We start from the raw sequence: 14,340 nt of genomic DNA, 5'->3' as shown, positions 1-14,340 counted from the left end.
GTAGTGTAGTGTTGGGACCTCTCGAAAAGGTTGCTGTCTCCTAGGTTGCAGCTTGCACACAGCAGGGCAGTGGAAGGTTAACCAGCCAGGGCAAAATCCTTTCCGTGTAACCACCAGAAGACCCCTACACATCACATGCATGGAATGCTGCCAGTAAACTAAACGGGCTGGTCATCATTTTTCTTTGCAGACTTCTAACCCTCCTTTGAAAGTGTTTACCTCCCAGGCAGAATGAAGGAAACCCAGGTTTGCACCAGTCGCTTTTTAACTTCAGAAGGAGGTAGTTCTTGCTTCAGATCTTTTTGTCTCTGACTCTCCAGTGTGAAATAAAAAAGCAGCATAGGCCATAGTCTTCTCTGATGCCACCTTGTAAATTCAAGGGAAACCTAGACATCCAATATGCTAAAATCATTCCGTGTCACTTGAAATAGAACAGTTCCCAGTAAATGAGGTGATACAGGACTAGCATTCATTTCTCATGATGACTTTCTTGAAAACTGGCCATTTTTTTCACAGCTTGTAAAAGGAAAGTTGATAGGGTGAGTGTGCTATAATGTTTGTGAAATCACTGGATCACACTAGATATTTTTTCCTAAGAACACAACATTTTGGAATAAAACAAGATCTGAAGATATCCTAAACAGACCACATAGCTACAAGAAAATGTTCTCGATGCTGATAGAAAATGATATATCTGCTCTAAGAGCACCAAATTCTTCTCTGTAAAATGGGAGCAAGAAATGGAAATGAAGTTCCCACGTTTCCGTAGATCTGTGCAACAGCCACAGTCTCTACAGGTCTTGGTTTCGGTCAGGCCTTTGAGGTTACTGAGGGTTTTTTACATACAGTTGAGCTGATTTATGAGGCATTCCGTTAAATTTTATTGCACCAGTGTTTTTTCTTTGGTTCTTTTGAAGTGGAAAACATCATTTCTGCAGCACACGCAAGTCAAAAGTCTTAATGGAGCATAAAAATCTAAAAGGTCATGATTTTATAGTTTTAAAGTAGAGTACAGTGCATTGCTTGATACTCTTAAAATATGTAAAGTTAACAAGCATGTTTATTGGTAATAAAAAGATATAATTCTTCCCCTAGATCCATGATTTTGACTACTTATATATTGACTTTTTATGGGTGTACTATTATAAATGAAAAACTCTTCTGATTCTAAGACTTTTTCAGAATCACAAAGTGAGAGAACTAATAACACAAGGCAGAAACTTTGTCCTGAGAAGATTATTCAGCCCTCTTGTAACACTCAGTGACCAAAGTGGTGTTTGTTCCTTTGCATGCAGACAATTGATTACTTTTATCTCTGTGGTTTGTAGAGTCGTATAGATTACAGTTACCTATATGACTTTGTTTAGGACATGTGAGTGGAGGAAAATTTATAAGCCAATAAGAAACTGTTACTTTCACACACGTTTTGCAAGCTAAAGTGGATGAGAGTAGCAGCGTTTACAAATTCTCATTTCTTTCCACATGCCTGTGATTGGAATAGCCAACACTGATTTAAAAAGAAGATCTAGAAAATGTCTTCTGGTGGATTTCTTTTACTGATTTTACTTTTTTCTGGAGTCTGAAAAATAATGTTATCATTTGCATCTTAACAAATGTTTTTAACTGACTTGTATGAACTTTGGTAAAATAAAAATGCTTTCTCAATATATCATTTAATGGAGTAGATCTTGACAGTTTCATCTCCAACTGCTTGCAAATGTTTTTTCCAGGTGTTAAGAACAGGAAAAGCATTTTAATACAATGACTACTTTAACTGCTGTTGCAGGGAGAAGTTGTTATGGGAACGGACCACAGTACAGAATGGTCATAGGAAAAGCTAATATGGTGTTTTAAGCAGAACGGGCACAACTTTCCTCCTTCTTGTTAATATGGACTGTCCTATTTTCTGTCTTTGTCTTTGCAGCAGTCCAGCACTGGGGATTTGAGGACTCTCAGAAAAGGGTTATCCCCATACCACTCTGAGTCACAGCTGTCATCACTGCCGCAGTATCAAGATGCCATGCAAAATGTAAGAGCCGTTTGCTTACCTGGTGTGCCGATACAGAAGAGAGCCGTAGGTTTCCCAAACAGCAGGCCTGCCTGAAGGGCTTGCATACAGAGATTAAAAGAGCAGCTTTCCCAACTGAAGATTGGCCCTGAAATCAGTGGTGTAAAATGGGGGCCTACTTCAGAAAATAAACCCAATCAAAAATGTATAGCCATTTAGAGAATGGGGAGCCCCCAGAAATACTGATCTTTGCCCGTGAAATCTTTAGATCATTGATTTCCCTCCTCAGGTTTTTCACATAACTGATGGTCACTGTTGTGCACCTTTTAAAGCAAGATTTAGTCCTTTTATACCTGCCGCTCCTTCTTTATGAACGTCCTTTATGTCTGCTGTCAAAAAAACTAGCCATGGATGAGGTGAAAGATCTTTTGCCAAGTGTCTAACAGTGCATAGTCCGGATTTCTGTACTAAGTTCTTAGGACTTTTGTTTCATTTTTTCTGTATCACAGATGAGGTTTATGTTTCCTAAGATCTGCCTGCTTTGCTCCTTCTCAGATGACAAAAGAATCTTGATTGAAGCCAGAGAATACTTTTGTGAAAAGTAAATATTGTGCTGCTGTCCACGGGGCTCCTCCTTGCAGCCCAGTAATACATGGTCATTACTGTGCAAAGTACGGCTGAGGAGGATGAACAATGCCAGATGATTATCTGCCAGATGTTTACCTAAGTGCCTGGGACATGACATTTGCTTGGTGACATCATGTTCCAGATTGCAGGAAGAGTGTATATGCAGTCAGCGGTGTCCTGCCATGAGCTGGCTGCAGGTGTTGTGAACTCGAGCAAAGGCCTGATGGGGGCACAACTTTGGGTGCTCGCTGCCTTTCGGGATCTTCTGCTCTGTGTCCAAAGCCCACAGTCTGCAGCTCTACAAATGCTGTAGGACCAAGACTATGTTGGCTTGCTATTTGGGTAAAAGTCATTCTGTAGATTTAGTGTTCCTCTTAGATCTGTAGAAGAGGAGGAAGAGTAATAATTTAAGAAAGATTCTGTAAATAAAACTCCAAGCAGTAGGAAAATACAGACCCTTTCTATCCCTGATGAATTGCTGAATGAATAGAGAACCTCCAGTCAAAAAAATAGATTAAAACATGTAAACAAAACAGAAGGCTTTGGCTAAATATCCTCTTTTCTAACTTTGTTCCCCCTATAGTAGTCAGGAGACTTACTGCAGATAAATAAGGAGGGCACAGGGGTATGAGCCTCGTCCTTGGAAAAGTACATCTGACTGTACAAAAGTGGCTTAAGATTTGGGGGATTTTCCTTCCCTTCTTGTGCACTCAGACTTTTGATCCTCAGCATGGTTTTGGGTGGGGGATGCTTGATTGGCCTGGGCCATTTGCCCCAAGAAACACTGCTGCACATAATTTTATGGCTATCTTGTGTGTCAGACTGGGACCCAGTTGGCTGCTGTCCACAGAAAAGATATGTCTGGGTTGGGAGCTGGGAGAGGAGTCTTCTCTGCTTGAATATCAACCTGTGTAATTCAGCAGGACTCTGCAGGTGCTGGTGGGTCTCAGTATTGCCTGCTGGATCCATTCCTGGCCAGTTGCAACTGCTTTCCATTCTTGCTCAGGGAAGATGTGGCACCTCATGACTGTTTATTGAGAGGCCCAATTGTGGTGTGACACCTTCATCTGTTACCCTGGTTGTATTCTCCCTTCTTTGGGGAAGAATGTTTGAGAGGCAGTACCAAAGCAGTTCTGGATCCAAATCTATACTGTCTGGACTACTTACATAGTCATTTATTTATTTATTCCTACACAAACCCCTTTGTTTTTGGGACTGACATGCAATATCATTTTTTGTGTTAAAGGATAATGATCACAAATCCATGCAGATTCCTTCAAATATCTCAGGCATCTCCCAGTGGACAGTTAAGACATACCTGACTTTCTCTGCAGCCTTTTTTGACAGCAGGCATAAGTCTGTGAGAAATCATTCTTTGTGTGTACAGGCTTCATTCTGATGAATGATGGCCCACAATTAGAGTCTGCTCCAAACTGTCACATCTGCTCAGGGTTTCATCATTGTCACTTTCTGTGCAACAGTTTGGGAGTCTGGTTGCTCCAGTACATCCCTCACTGTCATTAAGTTTGTACATAAGCATCACTCCATCTCTCCATGGCCCTGACATAACTCAGTTAATTAAATAGTTTTGTGTTTCGAATAGATCCTGGATTATGGACACTGGTATACTCAAGCCACAGAATTGAAAGACACTCAGAATTGATATCTGTGCAGAAATACTGCCTGTTTGGTCAGTGGTGCATCATGCTGAAAGTGAATTATAGATTTGCTCTGTGGTGTGCAGTAGCTACCAAATATCCATGAAAAGAAGTCCCAGAGGGTTAGTTCTAACCTATAAAACCCTGGCCATTGCTAGTGAAGGTGTGACAGTGGGCAGGCACACTTAAGTTAGCTTTAATTGATAGCATGCTGGTCAACCTTCCTGACTCCATGAACCACAAACCAAAATCATTGTACCCAGAGGTTCACTGTGTCCTTCAGAGAGGTGAGGGAAAGGTGACTGTCTCAGCCTCAGACTCTGAGGGAGGTATGAGAGGGAGCTAGCCACACACAGCCCTGTGGGACCTGCTGTCCTGGTGCAATGAGCAGGGATAGGCTCCAGGGCCAGCAGGATGAAGCCCTCCTGGCTTCCTCATTCCCATAGCAGGGACAGCCTTGTTGTCCGTCAGACGACTTCTCAGGCATGGGTGCTGAATCTGAGCTACCTGTAAGCAGTGTGCTGCTGAGGACCGCAGGCTGGCTGTCACGGTGTCTGGGTGTCGGTGGTGGAAACGATCTCACAGTGTCCTTGGAGAGCCTGGCCTTTTATTTAGCAGCCCAGGCTGTTGTTATGTCTTCAGTACTTGGGTTCTCTTGGGCAGCTAAAACAGGTTTTCCCACCCATGTTGCACTCATGTCTTCATCTGCGCAGTATGTGTTCCCTTTGTGGCTGCTTCATGTGGATACAGCATCACTTGGGATGAGTTAATGCACTCAAATTAGCAGCCTTCTGATTTACCACAGGAAGCTGTTGGTGACAGGGGGGTCTCAGGTTAAGGCACTGGAAACTGAAACACATCTGTGCCTGGAGAGCATTGAGAAGTGATGCTCCGTCTGTTCTGGAAACTCTTCCAGCTCCCAGAGCTTTCCTGAAGTTTAATAACGCTGAGTGGAAGTTGCTGACCTTCAGTTTTGTCTGTTGGCATTGTCTGAGGAGTCTAGATTGCCTGTTCATATAGTCTCACCTCTGGATAGTGATATGGGAATTGTATTTCAGTAACACCTAGAATTTTATGACAGATAATTCAATGACAGAATAATGACAGTCATTGCCATTTGCAGGGGGAGGAGGAGTCTTATCGGTACAGCTCTGTGGATCAGGACTGAAGTCTGTAGCTGTCACTGTGGAGCGCCTTTCCTTCAGTGCACATGTGCAGCTTCTTTCAGCTCTCCGTGTCTCAGTTTTTCCCTCTAAGAAATTGGGTGGGAAATCACAAGTTCTATAACATGGTTTTGAGGCAATTGTTTATCACTAAGCTAAATAGCACTACGTGCCCCAGGATCCTCCAGTGGTACATACTAAAAGGCAGTATTTAATTTTTGGAACACTATGCACGGCTGAAGAGTTCTCTTGTTTCTCTCATGGGCTTTCTCTAGCATCAGCTAATGATGAATTAAGACTGAGAGGTGCAATTGTCCATACTTGGTATCAGCTCTCAAGTCTCTGTCTCTCTTCTTAAAGTTAGCATACACAATGCTTAATCTTTTGTGCATATCTAATAATCTTCTTAGTACTGTTTCTGACATTGGGAGAATGTGTGGGAGGAAAGGAAGTTCCCCATCCACAGTGGTAAGGCTGTGTTTTTGTTACTAACAATAATGTTTCAGCAATTTCTTTTCTAAGGAGTAAAATCTCACTTGCTGATTTCTTGGGTGTTTGAGGTCTCTGTAGCAAAACTGAGGAAAAATACTGCAGCTGAGGCACAGCCCAGAACTTGCCTTTCTGTCTCTTCTCCACTCCTTTTGGCATGTTCTTGCCCATGACTTCAATGTTCTGACTTGTACACACAATCCCTTCAGCACTTCACGTTCCTGCCTGCTGCCCTGCAGCTGAGCCTCAGGCACATCTTGAGTGTCCAGACTTGGAAGGCAGCCTTAAGGTTACTCACGTTCCTAGAGTTGGAGGTAGCTCACCTTGACAAGTTCGTAAGCTGTTTTTTGGGGGGAACCATATATCTGCATTGGCAAAAAACATCATTAAAGGTGAACAAGCCTGTTAGCAATTGGAGCTAGCCTGGTTGACTTGGACTTAAAATGGGCAAGGAGTGTTCAAGTGATTTTTAATAAGAATTCTGCTTCTGCTGGAAGTTACCATAGAGATTTGTAATAGCAATATTAGGATTAGTTGGATGGAAATGTATGAAAATGCCAGAAGGAACACTGGAGCAAGGAATGGCCTGCAGTGATAACAAAAGATACAACTTACAGCAAACAAATGGGTAAACACCAAGGGATGCATTGTTTGCATTGGGACAGAAGGTCTTGTGCTCTGATAAGGCCACAGCACAGATGGCTTGTCACTAGAAGACTCGTTCCCTGATAACAGGATAATGGCAGTAAGGTTACTCCATGGATGTGCCATTGCGCTTTCTGTTATTCTATCAGGAAGACTTAGATAAGGTACCCAAAATGAGGGAACAGAGACAACGGGCAGCAGCCTTCCTAGGATTTATACAGGGTTAGTAAGCAAGATGCTGAGGTGATAGATCACCCCATGCTAACTGCTGACTCGTAAAGGGTATAAAAAAATCTGACCAAAAACCAATTCACTGTCGCCAAAGAGAAGGAAAACAAGAGATGTTTTTAGGACTCGCTAGCTGGTGTCCCTTGCCCTCTGTGTTGCATGCAGCAACTCTGACCAGACCATGTGGACAAGCACCTTTTGGTGAATTTGTGGATGTGAGGGTGGGTGACATCTGTTCAAGACCTACTGAGAGTTACTGAAATAAGCTTTGCTTAAAAAATGTCACTTCCCCTTCGTTAAGTTTGTGTATTGAGTTTCATTATAGTAGTTTTCTATGTGACCACTTGCTGAGGAGTAGCAGCTCCTTACAGTGCCCCGTAAGGTACTCTGAGTTGTGCCTGGAGGAAGGTGCCTGTGTTCATCTGAGATTTAGAGATTGGAGTCCTCTCAGGGGAAGCATCTGCAGATGTCCTCTGGAAGGACAGAGTGAAGCTCCCTCCTTTGAGAAGATAGTGATGACAGTGCCATTGCCCATCCTTTATACAAGTCACTAGTGACTAGAATAAATTTCACCTGAGAAAAGTGAGATTTCCCTCTTGGGATGTTCAAACCTACATCTCTCAGGAGTCCGTTTTAGGCTAGAGGCCAGGCTCATAAGAGACACCACCTTTTTCCCTACTAAATCTGTACCCCATAAAAAATGTGAGGTCTATGAAAAATTGCAAAAGAGCAGGGAAAGTGCGTTTACGTAGCTGAGAGGTTAAGGCACTCAGCTGAGGAGTGCTAAATCCCTATGTTCCCGACACTGCCTCTCATTGCATCTGCATTTTCATCCAGTAACTGTGTCATGCAAAATGCACAGGCTGCGCCCGGAACTAAGCTTCCCATGGTCACAGTGACTGCTAGGCTGTGGCATCCCACTGCTGCTTGCCTTGTGCTCCTCTTGCTCGTTTGGCTCTTTCCCTTGATTTCACCACACTGTCATAACCAGCCATGTTTCATAGCTCTGCCTCATAAAGATACTTGTGAAAAGCTTATTTCATTTTGCCATATGGTACGTACACTGTTATAAAAACAAACCCAAATGTTTCTGGTCTGTAGGTGTAAAGAGAAGCCGTTAGATAGGGTAGGAAGGGATGATAGGAGACTCCTTAACTGATGTGCTGGCAGTGTCCTGAGCCTGCTGTTGCGGTGGTGAGGGGAGGCAGTGTGATGGCACGTAATAGCTACAACTTGAGCTCCTGTGAGTCCCATCTTTCCCTTGTAGCTGGAAAGATGGTGGCTTTGAACCTCTTTGATGTGAAGGTTAGGGCAGAAGAAAAGTGAGAACATGACACAATATCTTTCCCTCAGCTCCCTGTAGGGGAAATATCAAATGAAGTGTCTGCATTAGCCTGGCATGAGCAGAGTTCAGAGTTAAATGTGGCTGTGGCCAAAGCCTGTCCTCGGGGAGGGGGTACCCAGGGCAAGTCTGTTAGTCATGTGTGGAGGGTAAATGTCTTCCTCCCTGGGCTTCTTAAAGCCAGCCTGACTTGCAAAATCAAGTTTGAAATAGGCAAGGATTCCTGTTCGCGTGATATCAGGGATGGTTTCCAGAAGAACCGTGTGGAGGAGCCAAATGCAGCCCTCAGGCCTCACTGCTCCTGAGGCGCTGTCCTTGAGCACCGGGGAACTCCTTGCACCCTCAGCCCAACTCTCCTCGGCGCAGGGCCTGGTCGGAAGCTCCCGTGAGGTGCAGGGCTCCCCAAATCCTCCCTGCTGGTGCGAAGCCACTGTGCACGCTGGGACAGGGCTCCCCCTGCCGCCGCAGGTGCCTCGGGCAGATCTGGCGCTGGTGGTTGCAGATTTGGTGCCTGCGCACTGGCGTCACGAAACACCTTAAACCCCCGGTGTAGCTCCACATCATCCCCACATGCAGCATCCTGGGCGGTTAGCCGCCTGCTCGGATTCACGTGCCCAGTGCCGCTGCTGTCGGGGCAAGCTTTCCGCTTTCCGCGTGCGTCCGAGGACGGCCCGCTGGGCCCGCTGATTGCTCCCGCGCTGCGGCGGCAGCCGCCTGACCAACGCGGTACCTTTCCAGACGCAGGGGAACCAGTGGGCGAGGAGCGCAGCAGACGGCAGCTCCTTCCCGCTGACAGCGCCGGTGGCACCGGGACGCCGTTGAACAGACAAAGGGAGAAATTCAAGGCAGATGTTTTGCCGCTGCGGCAAGAGGGGCTGCAGAAGGGAAAGTAAAATGAAAGGTTTGTCAGGAGAGCGGCAGGATGTGCAGCCTGGGGAACGCTATTGTAAAACTTCAGAGAGGGCATTACAAGCAGCTGAGAATAAGCTAATACATTTTAAAAGGCAGCTGCCCTTCAGCAGCGGTTGCTCTGATGTCTCTGAGCAGCGGGTGTCTTTTTTCCTCACGACAGCCAGCCAGCGCAAAGTTAGGCATTGACCAAGTTTGGGGGATGCAATGAGCCAAAAGGGGTGCTGACAACCTGCATCCTGAGCCCACCATTACAGGTCACTGCAGGATGCGAGAGAAAGCTTCACCCGCATTGACCGTCCGCTGTAGACCCTTGCGTTCATTCGGCACAAGCGTTAGCATGGAGTCAGCGTTTGGCCTGGGTCATAGGGGTTTTTCTCCAGGATGCTGCTTTGCCGGCCATGGCTGGAGCAGCCCAGCCAAAATGGAAACCCGGAGGGATGAGATGTGTGTGTGCGTGCAGGGGAGCACAACAGGCGTCCATGTGGTGTCCTCCACCACCCACACGTTTTCAGCCAGGTCAGCCCCGAATCAGATGTGCTTCAAAATCAGGAATGTTTGAAAAATACCCGCTATTTCCTTCTAATACTGAATGTGCTTGATGTTAATAAAAGAACTAGCACTTCGCAAAATATTAATGCTGATAGTGCCCCTATGAGTCAGTCAAAGTTAGCGCACTTTGTCCATGGAAAAACATGGGTTAGTTCTGTCAGTAGCAGTCAGATTTCTTTCTGCTTATTTGTATCAGGTAATTACAGGCTGAAATTGCTCTGCAATATATCTTATTGGTAACAATTTCATAATCCAGGGGCTGCTGAAGCTCTCAATGGTGCTTTTTGACAGCATACACCAATTTCAGTGCTGCGGCACTGCTGCAAGTCCTAACAACCACTGCTTTCCTTTCCGTTTCCGCTGCCGGAGGAAGCTGGCTCACCAACTTGCAAGTGCTGAGGAGTTTCCCAGGACTGCAACTGCGACCCACCATTAGCTCAGTGCCGATAAAAGACACCCTTCCTGTTTGCAGATGAGATCCAGTTGCAAACAATGTCCTGACTTTGTTTATTCTGTCCTGGGCAGTCCCTGAAAAGCTCCCTTTCCTTTGGTACGCCAGCACAGCCCGTGCTGTCACTGCTGGGGAGGAGAAGAGCTATTCTTTTGTGGGTGTCCTTGATGTTTATCACAGGAAAACAATGAAACAGTTAAATTGTTTCTTTATTAATTAAAGGGCCATGTAAGCCCTTTTTGTTATTTAAGTAGATTTCACTAAACTCTGATGAGGCCCTGAAGATGCGCACTGTCCGACTAGATAGTGTCTGAGCTCTGCCTGGCTCCTGTGTGGACCCAATGGTTAATTCATGGATTTGAATGTTTACATGACCAGCTGCTCGCTATGATTAAAGGGAGCAAATTAAGTAATGCTGAAAGAGATTAGCATCTGCAATAAAGTCCCTTGATTTGATAGAGAGGATGCTAATACCAGGCACTGATGGCTTCTTCCCTCACTTCCGCCCGTGGTGGAGGTCTGCGGTACAACGTTGTGTTGGGGAGCTGGTGTCCTTCTGCTGGATCTCCCATGTGTCTCTTCCCGTGCGCCTGGTGGCAGGGTGTCAAGTGTTCACAGCTGTGAAGCGGTGTGCTATGACTTTGGGAATGTGGGACAGCGCAGCCGTGTAACGCTCCAAGGAGGGGTGAGTTGGTTTGTTTGGGGTTGGATGCTGGCAGCCTCTCTGCATAGCAGGCACGTAACAGCAATAACAAAATGTCACTGCTGCTTTGCATCATCTGCCCGGTAGACTGGGCACATGCCGGGTGTGGGTCCTCTCTGGCCCTGGGGAGGGTCTCGCGTGCTCAAATGGGAGGTTGGGCACCACCAGGAGCAGGATGGCAGAAAGGCTGTGGTTTGTACAGCACTGGGCAAGGCGGCTTGTAACAGAGCCGGTGCTGGTCATCTGGTCTTGCCTCCTAGGAAATTGCCTTCTTGCAGCCAGTGAGGAGCCCTGCCATGTCATCTCCAGGTGAAGCTGTTCCTTTTGGGCCGAGAGAGGAGCTGGTCCCCTTTAAGAGCACCGTGTACGGTGGAAGAAGTGTGCTACGGGCATGACAAGATGCAGGAGGGGAGGAAGGGGCTTCGAAGGAAGGGAGGGCAAAGTGTTGGTTGAGAATCATGTCACGCTTCAGAGCCGCTCGACACCAGCTCTTTGTTTCAGCCATTAACCCCTCCGCCACTGCGCGGCACACGGAGGCAGGGGAGCGAGGCCCAGGCTGGAGAGCAGCCAGGGATCCACAGTTAGACCCTCTGATTTGCCTTTATAGGACCCGGAGAATTTTTGAGACTGACAGTCTCAAGAAAGGTGAAACCCAAATTCTGGGAGCGCCCCTCTGCAGAAAATACCCCATCTGAGCACAGTAGGTTTCCTGCAGCTCTCCTGTGCTGGTCCTGCCCTAGGGCTGGGGCAGGTTTTCAGTTCAGCACAGTGGCATTTGAGCTGTGTGTTTGGGGATTTTTCTCCTAGCGTGAGAGAGCGGAGAGAGTTTTTTGGTGCAATCTCCCGGGGCTGCCACTCAACTCAGCGTGAAAGATGTGCCATGAGATTTCTCTTTCTGAATGAATCAGCTTTCTGTGTAAGCCAAGCAAGAGCTGGGCTGTTTCCCCTTGGTGCTGCTCACACTGTGTTTGTGAAGAGGATCCTGTGCTTCAGGGTTTCGACTGGTTCCCTGCAAGAGTCAGTGTGATATTCCTTCCATGCAAGACTGGCCCAGTGCATTTGGCGGTCGGTTTTGCTGCTGTTTTTCCCCACCTCCCTCCTTAGCACTAACTCTAGCTGTGCCCCTCTCCAGAGATGAAGCTACGTGAGATGTTGATGCTGAACTGATGAATCTTGCTCATATGTTCAGGGTCCAGCTAGCTGGGGTAAGACAGGATCTCCTGCCCAACAGCAATCTGGATTTGCTCTTACTCATCTGTGGCACAAATTGAGAAAAGGAGCAAGTTCAAGGCACGTGGATTAGGTTCCCTTTGTGCCCGGGCTGGTCCCCCCTTTTTTGACATCAGCAAAGCTGAGCCATCACGTTTCCTTGTCTGTTAGTCAGGTGACTGCAGAAGCGGGCATCCCTGCTTGCTCCACCGGCGCCTGCAAGCACATCTGTGTGCCTGAGTGTGGTGTGACAGGTGGGGAATACCGAAGTTGGATCCCTCACTGCCAGTCTCGTGCAGAGCATCACTGCAGGATGCTTTTCTGGTGCTGCCCTGCTCCTCCCTGTGCGATGCTCCTCATTTTGTTTGTTTATTATTAATGCCGGGAATTACGGTGGTGTATGCACACCTTTCCCCATCCATGGGGTAACCTTGTAACTTGTGGAGATAGTGGGGTGCTGCGACGGGCTGGGAGATGAGAGCTGCACTAGGGAGCAGGGAAGAGGGAGAGAAGGATGAGCAGTGAGAAAACAGCAGAGAAGCCTCAGCAAGTGCAGTGCTGTGACTCTGTCCTGCAGGGTTTTGTTCAGATGCTTTCTGAACATTGTAACCGCAATCCCAATTCACAAAAGCAGAATAGGATAAGCCCCTCCGTTCTGCCCAGACTCCAGGAGTCTCGAGCGTCCGAGACTGAGGTTTGCAGTTGAACTCAGGGCTTTTTCATGTTACTGTCTGGCTCTGCCACCGGCTTTCCACATAGCTGCGGGCATGTTACTGCTTCTTGCTTGTCCCTCAACAGTTCCTAATTCATGGAGCAGCATAGGCACCTATATTTATGTAAAACACCTGGATGGGATATGATGAGTGCCAAGGAGAGGCTGCAGTATAATTCAAACATGGATAGGCAGACTACAAGCAAAACCACTGTGAAATAAATATATGTGCCTGGGAATTTTATTGTGAGTTGTCTGGCAATGCCTGCCTATAATGTAATTTTCCTTGCTCTGTCTCGGCAATAAAAACTTCACAGTATCTCATATGATTCCATTTAGCTTTAATGTTGTCTGAGGTATGCTATTAGAACATCATGGCTTATTTAATCAGATTTGAATCCTAAATGTCTACTTGTTTTTTGAAATCATAGACAAAAATTAATAGAAGGTAAGAAGAAGATGTGAAGTTCAGAAGCAATAACGCTTGCTCACATTGGTTTGTAACATTCTCAGTGCCTGGGCTATGACTGTTCAATGAAGCAAAATCAACATGGAAGTTTTCCCCTCGGTTTTGAAACTTAGCTGGTCCTTTTGCAGACTTTCTGCAGACCAGCAACAGCTATCTTGGAGCTGAGGTAGGAGAGGATGTCATTAAAACATAGAATATAATTGAGGAGAAAGAGTTTTTTCAATCTCTTGACCAAGGTCTCATGTCTTTTCAGCTCCCTGGTGGAATCAAATAGATATTATTTATCACAATTCCAGTGTTCCTTTTTTAGACTTCCAAATGAAAACCTATAAAAAAACAGACACTTGTCATTGCCCGGTTAAGTTCTTTTCTTCTTGGAGGTGACATTACATTTGGATTCCAAAGTATTCCCACTATTATTAAAAACTATTCATATTTTTAAGTCTTACTTTGCCTCTGTAGAGATGTGTCATTGTCAGGAGTTCCCAACATGCACTGTTCAGTGAGTCTTACTAATTTTGTTCCTCTGAACATGTGGGAATGGAGCCTTGAGAACAGTGCCTTTCCGCATCTGTGTTGGACCACATCCCATGCAACTAGATAGAGCCAGCAAGGACTCATTAGGCAACTTAGTCTTACACACTTGCAGCACCATCATACTTGGATATACAGTAGCAGGTGCTCTCAGGCAACTGCAGTTAAGGACTCTGCTCTTTGTTCTTTGGTGTCAGATTAAAAAGGATCATGGCAATACTGGTGGTGTTCAGGTTTTCTTGTTTTGCACACGAGCACTGCTGCTTGACTATCTTTGGGCTCTGGGCACATGGAGTGCATTGAGGCTAGTTTTATTTGGTTTGTTTTCTGCTTTGGATTTGATGCTGTCACCAGGTCAAGCATAATTCTTAGCAGATAGAGAACTGGAGGATTTATCTCCTGTGTGTAGCACAGAACTTTTAAGGATGCTCTGACACAAGAGACTGCAGAGTTCCTCTCTCTTTTCTTAGTCTATTAATGATGCAGCTGCCCTGTGAACCCCCTAACAGATGTCAGACTTGAATCACAAGCCCTGCAGTTGGGGTACCTGTGAGAGGTTTCTGAGAGGGTCTGTGGTCTGAGTGGCAGTACAGGAGCATCCTGTGGAGCTCCTCAGGGAACTGCTGTATGTCTTTGGGGCT

The 14,340-nt window shown here is 46.1% G+C and overlaps 1 protein-coding gene across 3 annotated transcripts in view; it reads left to right on the top strand.

Annotated features, from left to right (window-relative positions):
* Nucleotides 1-14,340, top strand: part of CCDC85C (coiled-coil domain containing 85C) — a 123,111-nt gene that overhangs the window by 88,068 nt on the left and 20,703 nt on the right. For all 3 annotated transcript variants that reach the window (XM_067294953.1, XM_067294952.1, XM_013940747.2), the window contains one exon: nucleotides 1,925-2,029. In XM_067294953.1, the coding sequence (XP_067151054.1) occupies nucleotides 1,925-2,029 (105 nt within the window). The remainder of the gene's footprint in view (nucleotides 1-1,924; nucleotides 2,030-14,340) is intronic.

The sequence above is a fragment of the Apteryx mantelli genome, chromosome 4 (assembly GCF_036417845.1).
Source record: "Apteryx mantelli isolate bAptMan1 chromosome 4, bAptMan1.hap1, whole genome shotgun sequence".
In the NCBI taxonomy this organism is placed as follows: Eukaryota; Metazoa; Chordata; class Aves; order Apterygiformes; family Apterygidae; genus Apteryx; species Apteryx mantelli.
Note: the sequence above shows the minus strand (reverse complement) of the source record. Positions and strands in the feature narration are given on the sequence as shown.